This window comes from Silurus aristotelis (assembly GCF_946808225.1).
Source record: "Silurus aristotelis genome assembly, chromosome: 9".
NCBI classification, from domain to species: Eukaryota; Metazoa; Chordata; class Actinopteri; order Siluriformes; family Siluridae; genus Silurus; species Silurus aristotelis.
In genome coordinates, this window is record NC_139582.1 from 12,014,180 (window position 1) to 12,036,462 (window position 22,283).

At 35.3% G+C, this 22,283-nt stretch overlaps 2 protein-coding genes and 1 long non-coding RNA gene across 6 annotated transcripts; all 3 read left to right on the top strand.

The window, feature by feature from the left end:
* Window positions 1-60: 60 nt before the first annotated feature.
* On the top strand, window positions 61-2,654 carry LOC310731360 (uncharacterized protein). Of its 4 annotated transcripts, XM_083550958.1 has the most exons (8): window positions 61-351; window positions 592-621; window positions 924-953; window positions 1,227-1,256; window positions 1,355-1,483; window positions 1,832-1,895; window positions 1,980-2,180; window positions 2,310-2,654. In XM_083550958.1, the coding sequence occupies exons 1-8, from the start codon at window positions 226-228 to the stop codon at window positions 2,528-2,530; spliced, it is 831 nt and encodes a 276-aa protein (XP_083407084.1). In that variant the 5' UTR covers window positions 61-225; the 3' UTR covers window positions 2,531-2,654. The 4 variants fall into 4 exon arrangements, 1 of the variants encoding a protein (XP_083407084.1); XR_014535157.1 differs by lacking the exons at window positions 592-621; window positions 1,227-1,256; window positions 1,355-1,483 and having other exon boundaries at window positions 90-351; XR_014535158.1 differs by lacking the exons at window positions 61-351; window positions 592-621; window positions 1,227-1,256; window positions 1,355-1,483 and having other exon boundaries at window positions 631-953.
* A 1,527-nt stretch (window positions 2,655-4,181) lies between these two features.
* On the top strand, window positions 4,182-6,751 carry LOC310731383. The gene is made up of 4 exons (XR_014535171.1): window positions 4,182-4,318; window positions 5,402-5,602; window positions 6,210-6,424; window positions 6,570-6,751. It is a non-coding gene; the product is annotated as an uncharacterized lncRNA (long non-coding RNA).
* Window positions 6,752-16,426: 9,675 nt separating this feature from the next.
* On the top strand, window positions 16,427-21,982 carry LOC310731708 (uncharacterized protein). The gene is made up of 4 exons (XM_083551517.1): window positions 16,427-16,533; window positions 20,634-20,834; window positions 21,133-21,347; window positions 21,487-21,982. Exons 1-4 carry the CDS (start codon window positions 16,524-16,526, stop codon window positions 21,673-21,675), a joined length of 615 nt encoding a protein of 204 aa, XP_083407643.1. The 5' UTR covers window positions 16,427-16,523; the 3' UTR covers window positions 21,676-21,982.
* Window positions 21,983-22,283: the final 301 nt, after the last annotated feature.

Sequence of the window (22,283 nt, forward strand, 5' to 3'; positions counted from 1 at the left end):
TATTTAACTTACACAAGAAGACCTATTGACTATAATACACATAATTTATCAATCGTATCCTAGACACTGGGGTGCAATTAATATTTTTATAATATGGGACTGTTATTATAGCAGACCATTCAGTGGTTAAGATGGTTTCACTTTCATTCTAAGTCATGAAACTCTGATCACCTAAAGATTTGTAATATCTTTCCTCACTGCAGTTTAAATTCAGAGGACAGCATTATGGATTTATCTCGGGATAGCATTATTACTTGGGCACGTAAAATTTGTGTAAACGTTTCATATTGTCTTAAACTTGCCTTAGATTTAATATCACAGATTTTCTATGTCACACTCAGATTGATTTCAGTGAGTAATTTTATTGTTATATTATTTGAAAGACAAAGACGTGTCATTACCATGATACACTGTACTTTCTTATTGTGCTAATAACCGACTATTTATGTGGACGGGGTGTTCTGTCACAGAGATGTGAGGTCAAGACAATGTTTTAATATAATTGTTATATGTTTAGAGTAATGCCATGTGTTTACAGAAATAGGATATGTATCGGATTGTCTTAGATTTTCTTTATATTTACTATTGCAGATTATCTACAACATACCCGGATTCATGTCTGTGAGTAAATTTAACACAGAGTCACTAAAAGCAACAACAAAGTATTTACGAGACATCACGATTAATTACCAGTAGACTGTTAATTATTACTGTTTCAGCAGACCATAAAGTCGTTGAAATCGTTACACTTTCATTCTGAGTAATTGTTTTGTAATAACCTAAGATGATCCATAATATCTCTCCTTTTTGCAGTTAAAGTTCAGAGGACAGTATTATAGATTTTTCTTGTGACATGTTTATTACATGGGTGCATAATATGGGGACACAATTTCTATTAATTTGCTTCCTATTTACTATTTCAGAGTTTCTGCAGCATACCCACATTAATTTCCGTGAGTAATCTCATTGTTATATTAGTTGAAAAATTAAGAAGTATTACTACCAGGAGACACTGTCATTTCTTTTTATGTTTATAAAATACATTTATGATGATGGGCGTGTGCTGTCACAGAGATGTGAGGTCATGAGCTTCACAGTGGTCCCTGGATTCAGTACAGTTTCAGCCGGAAACTGAAGACAATGTTTTACTATAATTGTCATGTGTTTACAGAAATGTGATACGTATTAGATTGTCTTAGATTTACTTTTTATATTTACTAATACAGATTATCTACGGCATACCCGGATTCATTTGTGTGAGTAATTTCATTGTTATGTCATTTAAAATATAATGATATCATATAAATCATATCATATAATGATACACTAACTTTCTTTCGGCTTTTTCCGTTAGGGGTCGCCACAGCGGATCCTCCGCATGTTTGATTTGGCACATGTTTTTACTCTGGATGCCCTTCCTAATGCAACCCTCCCTATTTATCCGGGCTTGGGACCGGCACTACGAGTGGCTGGGGTTGGAGCGGTGAGAGCACCACATCCTAACCACTAGACCACCAGGGACCCTATATCATATCATATAATGATACACTGTTCTTTTTTTTTTGCTTATAACCAACTATTTATGTAGATGGGTTTGTTCTGTCACAGAGATGTGAGGTCATGAGCTTCACAGTGGTCTTTGGATTCAGTACAATTTTAGCCTGAAACCAAAGACAGTGTTTTAGTATAATTGTTATGTGTTTACAATAAAAAGTCCAGCTATTTTTCTTTAAGCGATATTAGATCATTTTCATCAGTAATAATCTTATGACAGTCAATGCTGATATCACACTAAATGTAAACATAACACCCTAAACTCTTCTTCCCTTAGAGATGTCTGACTAAAGTGGCAAAATTTGTATGGGATGCATTGGTGCGCATTCTTTCCCAAAAAGGTAGGCTTTCTGTAATGATGTATTGGTGATTATACTGTATAAATTAAAAACAAATACAGACCTACACTGTCAATTATGTTTCAGATGAAAAGTCAAAGGCAATCAGATTCCACAAAATGGTCATTGGTAACGACATGAACAGCCACCAGGATTTTTTGAGAAGTTTGGGTATTAATCCCCAAAATGAAGTGTTGTCGGTGGATCAGAGTGATGTCATTATTGCATTCGTCGTCATTGTCTCTCGTGCTGGAACTGACATTGAAGCTGCTCTTAAGTATATACCAGGTAAATGTTCACGTGAAGAAGAGAGTGTAACCTTTTTTCATAGCAATTGTTATAAAAATAAACAACTATTTTTTCTGAAAATGAAAATATTACTGTATCATATATGGATCATTCTATTTTTCATCCTAGAAAACCAGCCTGTTGTTTTGGTGGTGCTCCATCACACATTTGATCCGGATAGCATTGTTCCAGAGAGTAGACGATATGTTAGCAAGAAGAACATATGGACTGTGGACTGTCTCTATCATGAGGACCAGGGACTGTTGAAATGTCATCATAACACAAAGGCACTAGAAGCAACAACAAAGTATTTTATGAGACATCAAGGTGAATTACAAGAAGACTGTTAATTATTACTGTTTCAGCAGACCATAAAGTCTGTAGCCCTTGATGTCTAAATTAACGTTTCTTATGAAAGGTATGACTGTATATATGTACGAATAATTAATAGTAAAAAAGAACTCTAGATAAAAATGTACTTTGTCATACAGATTGTGCTAGCTTACACTGTACTGCATCTCTTCAGTTTAATTATTTAAAATCACCAAATTTATTATTATTTTTGCTATAATTTATATCCAAAGAGGAGAAATACATAAAATTAACATCTCTTTTTAGAAAGCATAGTAGTAAAACAAAATGGATGCATATAGAAAAAAAAATTCTATTCTATTCTATTCTATTCTATTCTATTCTATTCTATTCTATTCTATTCTATTCTATTGTTCACCCCAAAGCTCATAATCCTTGCCAAATCATATGTCTTTATTGGAACTGGCATTATGTACAGGAGCATGGTTATACTGGAACAGGTTTGGGTCTCCCAGTTCAAGTGAAGGGAAATTCACAGAATGCAATACAACAATGAAAGCTTCCAGCATTGTGAAAAGAGTTGGGGAAAGAACTGTATACTTGTGTGATGATCAGGGATACAGATATGCTTGGCCATATAGTGTATTTTTATGCTAAAAATTAAACATATTTTCTTTAGTCTGCGATAAGGTGTGATAGCTCTAAATGTGAATATTAAAATGTTAATGATTTTTAAAAAAGTAATTCTGCTAAAACACACACACACACACACACACACACACATACACACACACACACACACACACACACACACACACACACACACACACACACACACACAAACATTAAAATTAAAATGTTTTTTGCAGCAGAGGTTTAATAATAAAAAAAAAATTATATATATATATATATATATATATATATATATATATATATATATATATATATATATATATATATATATATATATATATACGTATATATATATATATATATATATATATATATATATATATATATATATATATATATATATATATATATATATACGTATATATATATATATATATATATATATATATATATATATATATATATATATATATATATATATTTTTTTTTTTTTATTATTTTTATTATTTTTTTTTAAAGCCAGAGATTACTTGTGATGGATATCATTTCTACATCTTATCATATTTTTTTTTTGGCAATATTGGACATGTTTATTAAAATAACTCACATTGACAACCTTAAATTTTGATTTAGTTTTCTGTGTTTCCAAACACTAAAGCAGGGAACTCAAAAGAACCCCTTCTTTAATAGATGAACTTGCATTACATGGCAATTATAAATGACAGAGTGGTATGAGTTCATACACATTATATGAAAGGCACATGCTTTAGTTTTTTTACAGCAACACATAATTTTAGATGCTGAGTTAGAGTTGGCTGCCATCTTAGATTAATATCAATGCTAAAGCACATAGACAGGTCCTGGGTGCAGTGAAAAACAGTAACTAGAATCAAGTAGCAGGAAGAAACCATGAAACCCCTGCAATGCAGATGTGATAATTTATCTTAATAATGCCTTTTACACATACATCTTAAATGCCAACTTTAATCTAACTTTAAATTTGAATAAACTGTTAAAGATATTTCAGATTTTTACATTCAGGAAGCATATGGAGAGTGGGAGGAGGGGGGGGGAATTCGTGTAAAACCAAAAGTGAAAGTATTGATTAACATCTTGCAGTTAAGAAATAAAGACGCGAACACTGGTGAGACATTTGAATATTGGAGATTCCACTTCCCTAAAGATGTATGCAGGTAAGTCAGTCTGTTCTTTTCTCATTTCCACTGTCTCGTGTACACTTTTTAAAACTATGATGCAGGATGTTTTTCAACACCAGACTAAGCCACTGTTGCACTACGTAGACATTTCTGAGTGTGTGTGGTAAATATGCGCTGTCTTTTACGTAACTGTCAACATCTTCAATTCATGTGATATGAGTGGCAAATAAAATGTAATTTTGCTTTAACACTTTTAAATAATACTACAATTATTATGTAAAAATCTAGATGAAAATAACCCACATCCTGTTGTTTTCTCGAATCAAGTTCTTCACTACACACATTTACACTCACCCACCATTTTGTTAGGAACATTTATACATTGAAAACAGGCGAGTAGCGCAACAATGACAGGTTTATATCAAATTCATTAAATAGAAATACATTAACAAACCGAATTTATTTATTGTAGTAACACAGACAAGAACAATTACTTTTTAGTGTGTATTTTTAAACAGTTATTGATTCAACCAGTCATGTAGCAGCACAATGCATAAAATAATGCAAATAAAGTTCAAGGTCAAGCTTCAGTTTACCATCAAACATGAGAATGGGTCATAATGTGATCTCTATAATTTCATCCACAGCATCCTTGTTGCTAGTTTTGGAATTTCAGAAACCACTGTTTTTCAGAATGTGTGGGGAAAAAAAGACTCAGAAAAGGAGGCTACAGTAACTTAAATAACAACACTTTTACAACCAGATATTGTAATTACAATAGCATTTTTGCTCTGGATATTGTTGTATTAAATAGCTTAATTAACAAATGCAACTTTATATCAGGTCTGTCAAGTAGCATGTACTTTTGGTATGTAGTGTGTATGATGTCTCCTAATCATATGTCTTTCATAGAGCAAAATAAATTTGTGTAGAATTAACTTCCTCTTGGTGTAGAGTCTTTAGGATTTTCATGTCTAAAACCAAGCATTAACCCTCCATTAAGATATAAATAAGTCTTCAACCCAAAATAGCTTATAATACAGAGTTTACAGGATTATTAAATGCATATGTACCACTAACTTAAACACTGATATTAAACCTTGTCATCTTTTTTTCCAGAATCAGATAAACTGACATTTTACATTAAACAATCTGGGAATACTTTGGGAGCCCAACTTGACTTTATAGAGCGTCTGAAACAACGGCGTCATCTCCGTCAAGTTTATTCAGAGGAAGAATGCGACGTCATTTTTGCTTTTGTCCCTATTGCATCTCGAGCTGGAACGGACATTGAAACTGCACTTAAGAAGATTACAGAGAGTACAGAGTGATTTACATTACTATATTAGTGATCAAAATTATAATTAAACACCACCATATATGAAACCTTACAGCAAGGGTGTCCAAACCATCCATTTTTAATTGACCCTCATTAAAGTATTAAAATATAATGGTCTATGGCCCTCACACGAGTTTAAATGTGTTGCACTTCTTAGTTTCAACACTAGCTGGAGCTCAGGTTCACCAGAAATGGTGGAACCAAAAACACGTGCCATCCTAATAACTAATCTGAGGCTCACTGAGAGAATTACCTGCCAACCTTTTTGTAGAAACTAAAATGAAAATCTACTAATGGAGAGCTGTGATAGAGGCCTTTTTTCTTCAAACATGTTCATTTGATTGATTTTACCAATATTAATGCATGAAAAGTGAGGCAGTATACCTCACTTCTAGTGAGTGGCCCAGTCCTTCGTATATTTTTTTGTATGTGACCTTCAGGAAAAAGTTTGGACACCCCTGAGCTTACAGAATGGTTGTATAGGGTTTGATTTAGCAAACAAAATAAAATGTTACCCTGACATTTCTGTATTAATATTATTAACTCAACATAATCTCTTTTACCCTTATTTACCTCTCTTTCTTCCAGCGAGTAAGCCTATTCTCCTTGTGGTATTTCACCACACTTTTTATCAAAATTACATTGCTCCAGACAGCAGATGGTTTGTGAAAAGAAAAGATGTGTTTGCTGTGGACGTCCTTTTTCATGAAGATGAAGGACTGCTAAGATGCCCACGCAATGACATGGTACTGAAATCTGCCACGGATTATCTAACGTCTGTGCGTGCGCCACCAGATATCTTGGTAAGTTGGTAATAGCTAGCTAAGAATCAATAAATTTAATAATTTATTTTATGTTTCATTTATGACACTAATCACAAGAATTACACCAAGAAAAAGAACAGATTTACAATACCACAATAATTCTTGTTTTTTTTTTCCCTGGCAGCCTGAACAAACAAACATTTCCAGAAAATGTTGTGATTTTAAAATTGCACTGATTGTAGCCTTGACCTTATTTGTGGTGGTTTGTATTATTGTTGTTGAAGTGTTTTTTCTTTATTATAAGAACGTTTAACTATGTAGGAACTTAATCTGACAGTAAACCACATAAAATAATAAACCAACAAAGGTAGTATCTTTTTTTCTTCTTTTTTAATAATCAAGGTCACATTTACAATCATACAACTCCTAAAAAGACTAAAAGTATAAGACTAAAAGAAAAATCTTAAGTGTTTATTGGCACATTAGTATAAATATTCCGCTGGCAACTATTGGCTAATAGCTTTACTCACCAGCCAGTGTTTGAAGAGTAAAGTTAAATAAATTTAGATAAATATAAACACACACACACACACACACACACACACACACACACACACACACACACACTAGAAGACCTATTACCTATAATACACATAATTTATTTATCGTATGCTAGACACTGCGGTGCAATATTTTTATAATGTCATTTGGGACTGTTATTATAGCAGATCATGCAGTGGTTGAGATGGTTTCACTTTCATTCTAAGTCATGAAACTCTAATCACCTAAAATTCTAAGATTTGTAATATCTCTCCTCACTGCAGTTCAACTTCAGAGGACAGCATTATGGAGTAATAATACTATCCTATTAGGCCGTAAGGTGAAGACGTTTTTAGTTTCATCCCATATATGAGGCACTAAATTCTTTTCATTTTAATAGAAAGAGCTATTGGTTTTGAGCGAGAAAATAACAGTTCTCCATGTTATCCTGCAGTTTATATCTATTAGTGTTTAAAGTCGGCAATAGTTCCTTCATCGCGTAATAATATTTTGATCATGAGTGATTCGGCTTTGCGTCACGTGTAGGAAGCACAACCAATAAGGTGGCCTCTTTTTGGAACAATGAATCCAAGATGTCTGCGCCCTTGTTGTCAACATCGAGTAGCGAAGAAGAGGAAATCACGGTCAGACCTTATTATAAACTCCGTAAAAAGGATTATAAACAATGCTATATGCATCTCGCGTCCATTAAGAAAGAAGAAACGAAGGATTTTACACACACATACGATGGGATACATACAGAAATGGCGTCAAGCAGTGGCTTGGTTTGCATGGTGAGAATCAGAGAATAGCAGAAACATACAAACATTGTCTAGAAATTGAATTTGAAAATGTTCCCGAAGACGCTGGGTTTCATTCCACTTGCTACAGGCGTTTCATTGACAAAAAGCGCCTGGATGCGGCAGAGAAACGTGTCATACAGCATCCTGAAATTCAAGATGCTCATAAAGACCAGTCTGTGTCATCGAGTAGTAGTACCTAAACAACTGAATGTCCTAAAAAGAAACATGGCGGACCTGCCAGTAGCTTGTGCAGGTCCTGTGCTTCCTGCCTTGTGCATAATTTGTAAGAAAACGGAAAAGTACATTACTGTGGCAGGCAAACGACAGAAGGACCATCTTTCACAGGCAGAAACGTTGTGTGCAGGTGGGTTCACACACACACACACACACACACACACACACACACACACACACACACACACACACACAAGTTTTAAGTTTTATGCTATATGCTGGATACCATGGCTAAATTTAAATTACATTTACATAATATATGTATGTTACAAATTATTTATTGTTTTTCATACAGCTACAACCAAAATACTCTATTGTTTAATGGTTAAAATTTTTTGTATAATGTTTTTTATTTACAATCTCAATTTGTAATGTATAATATATATTTATTTATTTACAGGCCAGTTGCTGAAAGCTGCTGCGATGAAGGAAGACACTAGCATTCTTGTGCATATTCAAGACAAAGACTGCGTCTCTCTGGAGGTGCGATACCACAAGTCCTGTTACAGACAGTACACCAGGTTCTTGACGTAGTCTACTGCAACAGTTACTGGGACCTCAGAAGAACCGTGACCTCAGATGGTGCTATTCTCTTTGATGGTATGGCGGTCATTCAAGCCCTTCGGTCCATACCAAGTACCTTTGGAGAGCTCGCCGACACCATGCTGCAGTACATAGTCAAGTGTAGCGAATTTAGCTCGCAAAGAAAGCTAAATATTTATGGTAATTATAAATATTTAAGTAAAGTTGAATTGACGGTAATGGAATTAACATTACACTTATTTGTCTGTTCGTCCGCCAAACAGACTGTATAATTTTATATTAATTCTATAAAAGAGGTATCTCCCTGGCCAAGAAAGACGTAACCCCCTTTTACTTTATACCGTAAATTAAATTAAAGAGCATGTAGTTCAAACCTGATGTTGCAGAAACTTTGCATTTGCGAACGTACTCAGAGACAACTACTTGTGAAAAATATGGTGTTTAATAAATGAGACAAACACACATAGAACTAGCTACACGAACAAACAAAGAAATAAAGAAAACAAAAATAAAATAAACAAAGGTTAAAACTAGGAAAGGAGGAAGAGAAAGGAAAAAGAAGAAAGAGAGAATGGAAAGAGGAGGGATGGAAATGCTTAAGCTTCAAAATTAAGCACACCCTAACTGGGAAATCGTCACAGGAATTAAAATTCACCTTAAGATTCACTAAGACTTAAAGTACGCAACTAATTTCGTTGGTAAAGGAAACGGTTACTTGCATTGGCTTGTTGCACAAGAGTCCGGATGCGAAAAGGAAATCTTTGAAGAGCCAGTTCGGGTGGGGTCAGATGTTCTTCCAGGTTCTCCTGAAGATCAGAGCAGTGGTTGTTCTTGGAAGTGAAGCTTGCCTGAAGATCTTGAAGAAAGAGTGAGTCGTTTCCAAGCTGTTTCGTACGTCTGACCAACGATTGTTGGTGTTTGTGACATTTTAAAGGTCTCGAACTTCACCCATCTTTGGGGGAACGGCCAATACTAAGGGTTGAGATTTTGGAGGGAAATCTCCCCTTTGTTTCATGTGTTTGTGGGCATGGTTTGGACTATGGAACTATAAAGTTTAATCTGAAGTGTATTAAGACGGTATGGTGACTTACGTGATCCAATAAAATGTACCATTGTTTGAAAAGTAAGTTACAGATAATTTTGTGGTCATTTGGATACTAAACACAAGAGGATTGACGGCATAACGGTAGAGGTACATTACATACATTGATCAGTAGTCAAAGTGTAACTAATGTTACTACGACATTATGTTTTGATAAAAAAAATGAAAACACAAAACAAAATGCACTTTCATTAGGAAAGTGACGAGCAGATAATTTTGTATAAATTCTGACATCAGGCCTTAAAAGGACATACAGCATTAGAACAGGTATACGTTAACGTGCTGGGACCAGTACTTAGCGTATAACGGATGTTAGTACAATGTCGTATTCTGATTAAATGAAATGCACCCTTGTCAGAAAAGTAAAGAACAGATAATTTTAAGTCAATTAAGCATTAATAGAAGACACATTTATAGAGTTACATTAATAGGATCTTTACCGTACAACTATAAACAATAAAGGAGATACATACAAGTATAGGTTAATGTCGTGGGATGTCAAGTCAAGTTTATTTGTATAGCGCTTTTCACAACAGACATTGTCTCAAAGCAGCTTTACAGAAAACAACAGTGAAGGTGAATGGTGTGCGTTTGTCCCTGATGAGCAAGCCGTGGCGACAGTAGCAAGGAAAAACTCCCTTAGATGATATGAGGAAGAAACCTTGAGAGGAACCAGAAAGCCAATGTAGGGACGATAAGATTGGGGTTATATGATCGTATTTTCTTGACCTAGTAAGAACTCTTGCTGCGGCATTCTGAACTAACTGAAGCTTGTTTATTAATGATGCAGGACATCCACCTAGTAATGCATTACAGTAGTCTATTCTAGAGGTCATAAACGCATGGACGAGCTTCTCTGCATCAGATATAGATAACATATTTCTTAGCTTAGAAATATTTCTAAGGTGAAAGAAGGCTGTTTTTGTAACTTGATTGATGTGATTTTTAAAAGATAAGTTGCTGTCTAAAATAACTCCCAGGTCTTTTACCGTTGAACTAGTAGTTACAGAACAACCGTCTAAATGCAGGCTGAGATGCTGGAGCTTCTGTGTACTATTTTTTGGGCCGATGAGCAAAATCTCCGTTTTATCAGAATTTAATAGCAGAAAGTTATGGGTCATCCAATCTCTTATTTCTTCAACACACTCAGTTATGCGAGCTAATTGAGCTGTATCGCCTGGTTTGGATGAAATATATATAGCTGGGTATCATCAGCATAACAATGGAAGCTAATTCCATGCCTTCTAATAATATTTCCTAACGGAAGCATGTATATTGTGACGTGGAGCATCTTATTCATTTTCATTTTTTATTTTCAGTATTTTCATTTGAACTGTTAAGGATATTTTTAATTTATACATTCAGGAAGCTTATGGGGAGGGGAAGGGGGGTGGTGCATTGTGTAAAACCAAAAGTGAAAGTATTGATTAACATCTTGCAGTTAAGAAATAAAGACGCGAACACTGGTGAGACATTTGAATATTGGAGATTCCACTTCCCTAAAGATGTATGCAGGTAAGTCAGTCTGTTCTTTTCTCATTTCCACTGTCTCGTGTACACTTTTCAAAACTATGATGCAGGATGTTTTTCAACACCAGACTAAGCCACTATTGCACTACGTAGACATTTCTGAGTGTGTGTGTGGTAAATATGCGCTGTCTTTTACGTGACCGTTACATCTTCAATTCATGATAATTGTGATATGAGTGGCAAATAAAATGTAATTTTACTTTAACACTTTTAAATAATACTACAATTATGTAAAAATCTAGATGAAAATAACCCACATCCTGTTGTTTTCTCGAATCAAGTTCTTCACTACACACATTTACACTCACCCACCATTTTGTTAGGAACATTTATACATTGAAAAAAGGCGAGTAGCGCAACAATGACAGGTTTATATCAAATTTTTTAAATAGAAATACATTAACAAACCTATTTTATTTATTGTAGTAACACAGATAAGAACTACATAATCCCTTTTTGGTGTGTATTTTTAAACAGTTATTGATTCAACCAGTCATGTAGCAGCACAATGCATAAAATAATGCAAATAAAGTTCAAGGTCAAGCTTCAGTTTACCATCAAACATGAGAATGGGGGATAATGTGATCTTTATCATTTCATCTACAGCATCCTTGTTGCTAGTTTCAGAATTTCAGAAACCACTGTTTTTCAGAATGTGTGGGGAAAAAAGGTTTCAGAAAAGCAGGGTACAGTAACTTAAATAACAACACTTTTACAACCAGATATTGTAATTACAATAGCATTTTTGCTGTGGATATTTTTCTATTAAATAGCTTAATTAACATGCAACTTTATATCAGGTCTGTCAAGTAGCATGTACTTTTGGTATGTAGTGTGTATAAGGTCTCCTAATCATATGTCTTTCATAGAGTAAAATAAGCTTAATCTGACTAAACCACATAAAATAATGAACCAACAAAGGTAGTATCTTTTTTTTTTTTTTTACTTTTTAATAGTCAAGGTCACAATTACAACTCCTGAAAAATAGAAGGAGAGACTAAACTGTTTATTGGTAAATAAGCATAATTGGCTAATAGCTTTTCTTTAAATTAGCATAATTGGCTAATAGCTTTACTCAACAACCAGTGTTTGAAGAGTTAACTTAAATACAATAATATGAATATAAACACACACACACACACAATTATGCATTCAATATTAAAATAGACCATACAATTATGCATACAATGAAACACATACCAGGTTCCCAACAAGATTTGTTCTACTGTTGTGTTTCAGCTAGCTAATCAGTTAGCTATTTAGCATTATTAAGTTTACCAAACATAATGTAACATGTTGATTTGAATATCCAGGATTTCTTTTAAAAGTACAACATTTATAAACAATAAGAATGCCCCCATCACAATTAGTGACATCTATATGTAAATATTTGAAGGAAACCTGAGAGAATGTGAATGTGATCTTTTTTAACTGGATTAAAAACTTACATTTTTTAATCCATTTGTAAAATAACAATTTCAGTCACTATTTTATAATAAATTTCATAATGATCCATTTCACCACCATCATTTGTAAGATATTGCTTTTACCATGTTGTATAATGTTTACCATAAACACAGCTCTATGTTAATTCCAGGTAATATTTGATTTGAAAAATCTTTGAACAAGGCTTTAGATATTTTCTAATTACTGCAAATGTTAAATTTGTCAACAATAGCAACAAAGTGTTTATCTTCAGATTTCATTATTTTTTTACTTTTAATATTTTTTCTTTATTTAATATACTGATAAGTAACATTTTAATTCAATGATAACCCTATGTATTACAAAACTGTATATAAATCTTTCTTTTTATTGCTAAATGATAGTACAGTATGTTAAATGTCTATGCCACACAATAAGTTTAATGTCAGTTTGTTTGTGGAAATAAAATTGAAGTGCCTTAAAGTGAAAGTCAGGGAACAATACATGACGATGATAAGAAATGTGGGGTGGATTAAATCGCAAAATAGAGCTTTAAAACATTATTATATTATATTTATATGTAATCTGCAACCCAGCCATTAGGGGGGGCACAAGCCAGTGTACTCTTAGTGCCGGTCCCAAGGTAAATGGGGAGGGTTGCGTTAGGAAGGGCATCCAGCGTAAAACATGTGCCAAATCAAATATGCGGATCACAAATGAGAATTTCATACCGGATCGGTCGAGGCCCGGGTTAACAACGACCGCCACAGGTATCGTTAGCCGACAGGGTATCGGTGGAAATTGGGCTACTGTTGGCCGAAGGAGGAGAAGGAGAGGAGGAAGGCGTCTACAGAGACGGCAGGAAAAGGAGCAGTGTAGGAGAGTAGAGGTTCGGGTTGGTACTTTAAATGTTGGTACTATGACGGGTAAAGGGAGAGAGATAGCTGATATGATGGAGAGGAGAAAGGTAGATGTGTTGTGTGTTCAGGAGACCAAGTGGAAAGGGAGTAAGGCCAGGAACATTGGAGGTGGGTTTAAACTGTTTTATCATGGTGTGGATGGGAAGAGAAATGGTGTAGGGGTGATTCTGAAGGAAGCGTACAGTAAGAGTGTAGTGGAGGTGAAGAGAGTTTCTGATAGGGTGATGATCGTGAAGTTGGAAGTTGAAGGGATGATGATAAATGTCATTAGTGCCTATGCTCCACAAGTTGGCTGTGAGATGGAGGAGAAAGAAAGATTCTGGAGTGAATTAGATGAAGTGGTAGATGGTGTACCTAGGAAAGAACGATTGGTGATTGGGGCAGACTTTAATGGGCATGTAGGTGAAGGGAACAGAGGTGATGAGGAGGTGATGGGTAGGTATGGTTTTAAGGAGAGGAATGTGGAAGGGCAGATGGTGGTAGATTTTGCTAAAAGGATGGAAATGGCAGTGGTGAACACGTATTTTAAGAAGAAGGAGGATCATAGGGTGACGTATAAGAGTGGAGGAAGGTGCACACAGGTGGATTATCTTCTGTGTAGGAGATGCAACCTGAAGGAGATTGGAGACTGTAAGGTGTTGGCGGGGGACAGTGTAGCTAGACAGCATCGGATGGTGGTCTGTAGGATGGTTTTGGAGGCGAAGAAGAAGAGGAGGAAAGTAAGGTTTGAAAGAAGAATAAGATGGTGGACACTGAAGGAGGAAGAGTGTAGTGTGAGGTTCAGGGAAGAGGTCAGACAGGGGCTTGGTGGTGGTGAAGAGGTGCCGGATGATTGGGCAACTACTGCAGGAGTGATGAGGGAGGCAGCTAGAAAAGTACTTGGTGTGACATCTGGAAATAGAAAGCAAGACAAGGAGACGTGGTGGTGGAATGAGGAAGTGCAGGAGAGCATTAGGGGAAAGAGGTTGGCAAAACAGAAGTGGGATCGACAGAGTGATGAGAAAAGTAGGCAGGAGTACAAGGAGATGCGGCAGCAGGTTAAAAGGGATGTGGCGAAAGCCAAGGAAAAGGCATATGAGGAACTGTATGAGGTTGGACACTAAGGAAGGAGAAAAGGATTTATACCGATTGGCCAAGCAGAGGGACCGAGCTGGGAAGGATGTACTGCAAGTTAGAGCAATAAAGGATGGAGAGGGAAATGTGTTGACTAGTGAGGAGAGTGTGTTGAGAAGATGGAGGGAGTATTTTGAGCAGCTGATGAATGAGGAAAATCAGAGAAAGAGAAGGTTGGAGGATGTGGAGTTGGTGAAGCAGGATGTAGATAGGATTAGTAAGGAGGAAGTGAGAGCAGCGATTAAGAGGATGAAGAATGGAAAGTCGGTTGGACCAGATGACATACCGGTAGAAGCGTGGAGATGTTTAGGAGAGATGGCAGTGGAGTTTTTAACCAGATTGTTTAACAGGATTCTGGAAGGGGAAAGGATGCCTGAGGAATGGAGAAGGAGTGTGCTGGTACCGATCTTTAAGCATAAGGGAGATGTGCAGACCTGCAGTAACTACAGGGGAATTAAGTTGATCAGTCACACCATGAAGTTATGGGAAAGAGTAGTGGAAGCCAGGCTGAGAGAAGAGGTGACCATCTGTGAGCAACAGTATGGTTTCATGCCGAGGAAGAGCACCACAGATGCCTTATTTGCTTTGAGGATGTTGATGGAGAAGTATAGAGAAGGACAGAAGGAGCTGCATTGTGTATTTGTGGATTTAGAGAAAGCGTACGACAGGGTGCCGAGAGAGGAGTTGTGGTATTGTATGAGTAAGTCAGGTGTGTCAGAGAAGTATGTGAGGGTGGTGCAGGACATGTATGAGGACAGTGTGACGGCAGTAAAGTGTGCAGTAGGTACGACAGACTGGTTCAGGGTGAAGGTTGGACTGCATCAAGGATCGGCCCTGAGCCCTTTCCTGTTTGCAGTGGTGATGGACAGGTTGACGGACGAGGTCAGACAGGAGTCTCCCTGGACTATGATGTTTGCAGATAATATTGTGATTTGTGGTGAGAGTAGAGAGCAGGTTGAGAAGAGCCTGAAGAGGTGAAGGTATGCGCTGGAGAGAAGGGGAATGAAAGTCAGTAGGAGTAAGACAGAGTACATGTGTGTGAATGAGAGGGAGGGCAGTGGAGTGATGCGGTTGCAGGGAGAAGAGGTGAAGAAGGTGGAGGAGTTCAGGTACCTGGGGTCAACAGTGCAAAGTAATGGAGAGTGTGTTAGGGAAGTAAAGAAAAGAGTGCAGGCAGGGTGGAGTGGGTGGAGAAGAGTGACAGGAGTGATTTGTGATAGAAGAGTATCTGCAAGAATGAAAGGAAAAGTTTATAGGACTGTGGTGAGACCTGTGATGTTGTATGGATTAGAGACAGTGGCATTGAGTAAAAGACAGGAGGTGGAGCTGGAGGTAGCAGAGCTGAAGATGTTGAGGTTTTCGTTGGGAGTGACGAAGATGGACAAGATTAGAAATTAGTTTATTAGAGGGACAGCACATGTAGGATGTTTTGGTGACAAGGTGAGGGAGGCGAGATTGAGATGGTTTGGACATGTGCAGAGAAGGGACATGAATTATATTGGTAGAAAAATGCTAAAGATGGAGCCACCAGGTAGGAGGAAAAGAGGAAGGCCAAGGAGGAGGTTCATGGATGTGGTGAGGGAAGACATGCAGGTAGTTGGTGTAAAAGAGGCAGATATAGAGGACAGGGTGGTATGGAGACGGATGATCCGCTGTGGCGACCCCTAATGGGAGCAGCCGAAAGAAGAAGAAGATTTATATGTAATCTGCTGTTATTATTATGTATTATTACCATTAGTCATTTCTATGATTAAGATATCTCTAATTACATTATCACAGCTTGAGATCTGATTGGTGTTGATGTGCTTTGACACTCCCATCAAGTCACGTGTTATGATGATGTGTAAAAAGAAAATAAACTAAACCTGGTTCAGAGACACTGAGAAGCTGCTACATGTTTTGTTTTCTGTGATCTATCTTGCTTTAAAATGCCTCAAGGTTTGTCAATGGTTTTTTTATTAATTTCATAATCAGATAGAGCTTTTAAACTTCTGGGTATTCTGCAGGCATCTAGACTTAATATTCATACATTATATAAATTATATTGATCATATTTACTTAACAAATGTGGTTTTAAGTAAAACAGACTTAATGTTAAACATAACATAGATATTCTTATTTTATGCATATATATACATATATATACATATATATATATATATATACATATATATACATATATTATATATGTATATTATATAGATAGATAGATAGATAGATAGATAGATAGATAGATAGATAGATAGATAGATAGATAGATAGATATATTTTGATGTGATGCATATTATAATACATTATCATGTTCAACTGGTGAGAAGGGCTGTTAGAGATGTCAATGTTATGTAATATATTATGTATGTAACTTTTATATATAACATAATAGAATTAAATATATTATATTATATTAAATTCTATTATGTTATTTAAAGTACAAACAATAACAGGGGAGTTGAAAGGTTACACCATTTTTATGAACAATATAGGGAACAGGCAAAACATGTTCATGCATGTTAAACAGGTGTGCATGCATTCCTCAAGATTCAGGCAGCAAAAATAAACATGAATTATACTAAACCTTAAAATTAAATATATTAAAACTAAAGAAAAATGAATACCAACAACAATAATAAAAATAATAATACTTTACATTTAACATTTATAAATTAGATTTGCATTACATTTTTAATTGCTCACACATAGGAAATACACAGCATGACATGCAGTTAAATGCATTTTGCTGTTTAGTGACCTAGAAACAACATTTAGTGTTAAAAATAAAGTTTTTAAAATAAATATATCATCTATATAATTGTATCTATATATAGAATAAAAAAAAAGAAAAACAGGTGTGTTCATTAAAATACTGTCATTAATGTGGGAGTTGCTCACATAGTTCACATAAAACTGGGTTTGAGGCCCATGAGTTGTTCTAAGAAGCTCAACCTGCTTCTCTCTGTTTTTTTTTCAGCGAGTGGTAGCACTCACCACTCCAGAGAGAAGAATCTACTCTCAATAATAACTATTAGTAGTTTTTAAAAGTGGTCATGCTCATAACATTTTTTAGTTCTAATTGAAAGTATTGTGTATTAATATGCTAAATATTTATAATAGATAAAGAAAATTAAAATGCAGAAATATTACACAGTAGACAGACAAAATTTCTTATTTAGACAATAGCAGATGTTTTTGTTTTTTTACATGTATAAGCATAGAGATGAGTTGTTGAAGGATAAAGCTTTACTCAGTGGTTTATCCATTCTGGAATTTAAACTCAACTTACAGACCACACACTTGGATTCTACAAACAGCCAGATTTCAGAACGTAAATATACAGAACATATGTTCTTCTGCCATGACACAATAAGCAATGCATACTTCAGACTCAAAAAAACTACATTAAACAATATTGGAGATAAAGGATAAAAGAGTGGATGGAGGGGTGGATTAAGAGTTGAGCTTTAATAACACATTAAAACAAGACATTAAATAGCCAGAATAAATACACAGACTTATTATGAATTACTAGTGTGATAGCAAGAAACCTTCACATGTTCACAAAATATTGGTCAATAAAAGCCCTGATATGCTGAACAATTAAAAAGTTAACTTAAAACCTGTACTCAGGAATTATTCTCAACTCATAAGAAGGTTCATGGTGGCAAATGTCTTTTGACACATCAATTTTTTTTCAAATTTTTTCATTATTTCACCTATAAATCACACATATACCTGAAAAAAAGGGGCTGCTGTTTTTCTGATGAATGCACATTGATTTTTAACAGCTTTACCGAAGGCTCAAAAGTTAGATTTGTGAATTCTATCACAAACAACTAAACTAATTTAATTAACAGGACAAAGCATGAAAAAACCCCCAAAAAACAAAAGATGCTTAAGGAGTTTAGAGCTCACCTCTGAACATAATACCTGTTGCAGGGTACAGATGGTATGTTAAACAAAGCCTGTCTGTAATTGTTTTCAGTATATAGGCCTAGTGTTTTGTGTTAAAATGTTGCCTGGATTATATATTATTGATAATTATAAGGCCTTCTCTGCTGGCCTAAACACTATCAGAAGCACTGACCAACATTTACAACCTAAATTCTAATATTTGTTACATGAAATTGTATTTATTTATTGTAATTGTAATTGTATTTATTCCCCACAGTCTGGATGTTAGATTTTTTTGTCAAATTAGATTTTAGCCTCTATGTGTTGCAATGTCAATCTAATTTGCCCAGGGCCTTCAGATTCAGTACTGCTGGTCTTTTTACCTTAGTTTCTATTAGAAATGAGTCTGTTTAGTCTAAACCAATCAGATTTAAAATTCACCTCACAGGGCCAGCTAGCTGGCCCAGAATAGCATCAGCATTTTTCTGTCTGATTGGTTAGTCAGGGGGAAACTGTTACAGCCAAGTAACTGCACTCGACTGGCAAAACACATCTGTAACGTTCTGCACACAATAATGCATCTGAGTTAGACCTTTTTATGCCTATGGAGGAAGAGAAATTAATTTGTTCTCGGACATACTTAAAAATCTATTTTCAATAAAAGCTAGACACTGTGAGGAGAGGTCGGCCAACCCCGAAGCTAGCTAGCTTGTCTCAGCCCGGGAAAGGGTTTGTTTGCCACATCCAGACCAGTGAATACGAGCGTACCACTGGCTTACAGCCTCTGAGGAGCCGTGCAAATTTTGAGTATGCATCTCTGTTGAGTAGGTTGTATTTTATTTTAATTTTTATGTTTTTGTCATGTAATTAGACAAATATTGGTTCTGAACTGCTCCAGAGGATGTAGGTGGCACAGTTGCAGTTGTAGTGTAGAGGCTTGGAGCTTGCTTTAGCTAAATGGTATTCACCCTCCTAGAGCTAAACACACTCAAAACTGTGGAGATGATAGTGGACTTTAGGAAACACCCTTCAACACTACTCCCCCTCACAATATCCAACGGCCCAGTGTCATCTGTGGAGAACTTAAAGTTTCTGAGCACTGCCATTTCCCAAGACCTGAAATGGGAATCCAACATAAACTCCATTCCCAAATAGGCCCAAAAGAGGATGTACTTTCTACACCAATTAAAGTACGGCTCGCCACAAAATCTGTCCTGTGCTCATCAATCACCATCTGGTTTGGAGCAGCAACACACAGTTAAAACAGCAGAAAATATAATTGGTGCTCCCCTGCCCACTCTCCAGGACTTGTACCATACAAGAACCAGAAACCGGGCAGGAAAAATCACTACTTATCTTTCGCACCCTGGACACATCTCTCAGCTCCTCCTTTCGGGCAGGCTCTACAGAACTTTGTTCACCAAAACTGACAGACACAGTTTCTTTCCCCAGGCAATCAGCCTCATTAACAACTCACCATACATATATTCCCTGCTTCATATCATATCTATCAGAACTGCTAGTCATTAAATTATCTGTATATGTTACACACACTATTGCTGCTAAATCATGTACAAAGCTGTAAAGTAAACTCTTCGTACCTGATCGCACAATACTGTTTTTTGCACTACCATGCATTTTCACACTTTATGTACTTTAATGATCTGTCATATAATCTGTATCCCCATTTAATACTCACTGTCTATATTGTCTCACATTGTCTGTATTGTCTTGTATAGTCTGTTTTTGTCTTGTATATTCCAAGCTGAATTTATAGTTTTATTTATGTCTGTACTTTGAGAGTCACTAACATCTGGAACCAAATTCCTTGTGTGTGTCAACACACTTAACCAATAAACCTGATTCTGATTCTGATTTGCGAAATGCCCCTCTCTTTTTAATGCCACGCTTTGTTACATTACGCTTTTTGTATAGCATTGATTTCTATAATGGCAACATGATATATATATATATATATATATATATATATATATATATATATATATATATATATATATATATATATATATATATATAAGTAAAAAAAAAGCCTTGTGTACTGTTGCATTGCATTGATTGTTGAACCATTGCAGACATTTGGCACACCATTATACTGAAAGATTTACAGCTGTGTGCTATTATGTTTTCAGAATCACAAACACTGATGTTCTTCCCAATGGTACTTGGAAACACCATGAATATCCATCAGGAGGTTTTACAGCGGCTGACACAACGTCTTCAGCTAAAACAAGCATATGCAATGGACAACTGTGATGTTATCTTCGCTTTTGTCCCAATTGTGTCTCGGGCAGGGACGGACATTGAAGCTGGTCTTCAGAAAATCCCTATAAGTAAGAAGTAATTCAATCAGAGAAATTCTTCTGAAATTGTTTAATTTTTTTTTCTGAAATAGATTTCTTATCATACACATAATAATAATCTGATTTATGTCACCTTAACAAAATAAAAAGTAAGATAATCACACAGCTGTTTTTAGGCATCTTTAAGCAGACTCACAATTGACTGATTTGTACATTTGACCATTTTTTTTTCTGAAACAAACAATCCTCCATCTATGGTGTTTTTAGATCAGATAGAGTGTCATTTATTAACACAATGTTGCTTTGTTGACCTTTCATTTTTATTTAGCGGATAAGCCTGTTGTTCTAATGGGGCTCCACATCACATTTGATGAGAATTACATTGCTCCTCAGAGCAAATTGACCATAAACAGGAGTAATGTGTGTGCTGTGGACTTGCTCTGTTATGAAGACCTTGGACTGCTCAGGTCCCTTCACAATGATGAGGCACTGAAAGTCATTACTGATTATCTGATGTCTATTGGAGGTTCACCCAATATCCAGGTAAACAATAGCATTTCTTTTTTTTTTAACAATTATCTAATCATATTTGTTTTACACAATGCTATCAACATAAACCAGCACTTTCAAAAAATTATACATATATTAAATATTTTGTCTCAGTATCTTTTTTCCCCAACAGCAAGAAACAACCAGATCACATAATCAATGCAGTTCTTTGTCAATCATCATCATCACTTTCATTTTTGTTATTGCAATAGTGATAGTCATTTGCTTTAACATTTATGTACAGAAATGGCCAGAGCACACTGTACCTACACTGCAACCTAATACTACTACAAATGATACACATGTAAACAATGTAAATTAGCTATACTTTGATTACTGTAGAAACTTTACCTGTCCAAATGATTTTTGTAAATAAGGGACTATTTTAACAAGTAGTGTACAATCAATTCTAATGTAATATTAAGACTTATCTGCACAAACCATTTGCATTGTTAGCTTTATAGTAATTGTTAAATGTAATGTATGAAATAATAATGTAAAAATGAAAAGGCAAAGCAAAATCATATGAATGTTAAACTGCCAGATATATAAATTCTTTTTGGCTTTATACTACAATATGTTTTTTTTTATTTAATTTTAAGGTTAAAATAAAACAGGTGTTAAATAAACAATATATTATGTCTTGTATGGATTTTTCTGCATAATCAGATATTTACAAAATATACATTAGATAACACATAAGGTCACAACACCCCATGTTATTTAAATTTGTTTTAATAAAATGAGAATTCATTGACACACAAGCCAGTACAATCTCAGGATTATAGACAGAAACTACATGTTCCATCAGCCACTGCACCCTCATGCGTCATTTCACATACTGTCCATACCTGCCTTACTCTTAATTAGCACCTGTAGACAGCCTCACCTGTTATAACACTCTTTGTCTCACATTTGCCTTTTAATGGT

What these genes read in the sequence shown, in the direction of transcription:
- LOC310731360 (XM_083550958.1), top strand. Translation starts at nt 226, where the DNA reads ATGGATTTATCTCGGGATAGCATTATTACTTGGGCACGTAAAATTTGT. An exon ending in GCATACCCGGATTCATTTGT is followed by an intron (nt 1,257 to 1,354) that starts GTGAGTAATTTC and finishes TTTTTCCGTTAG; the next exon opens with GGGTCGCCACAGCGGATCCT. An exon ending in TGCTCTTAAGTATATACCAG is followed by an intron (nt 2,181 to 2,309) that starts GTAAATGTTCAC and finishes TTTTCATCCTAG; the next exon opens with AAAACCAGCCTGTTGTTTTG.
- LOC310731708 (XM_083551517.1), top strand. An exon ending in TCTTCAGAAAATCCCTATAA is followed by an intron (nt 20,835 to 21,132) that starts GTAAGAAGTAAT and finishes ATTTTTATTTAG; the next exon opens with CGGATAAGCCTGTTGTTCTA. An exon ending in GAGGTTCACCCAATATCCAG is followed by an intron (nt 21,348 to 21,486) that starts GTAAACAATAGC and finishes TTTCCCCAACAG; the next exon opens with CAAGAAACAACCAGATCACA.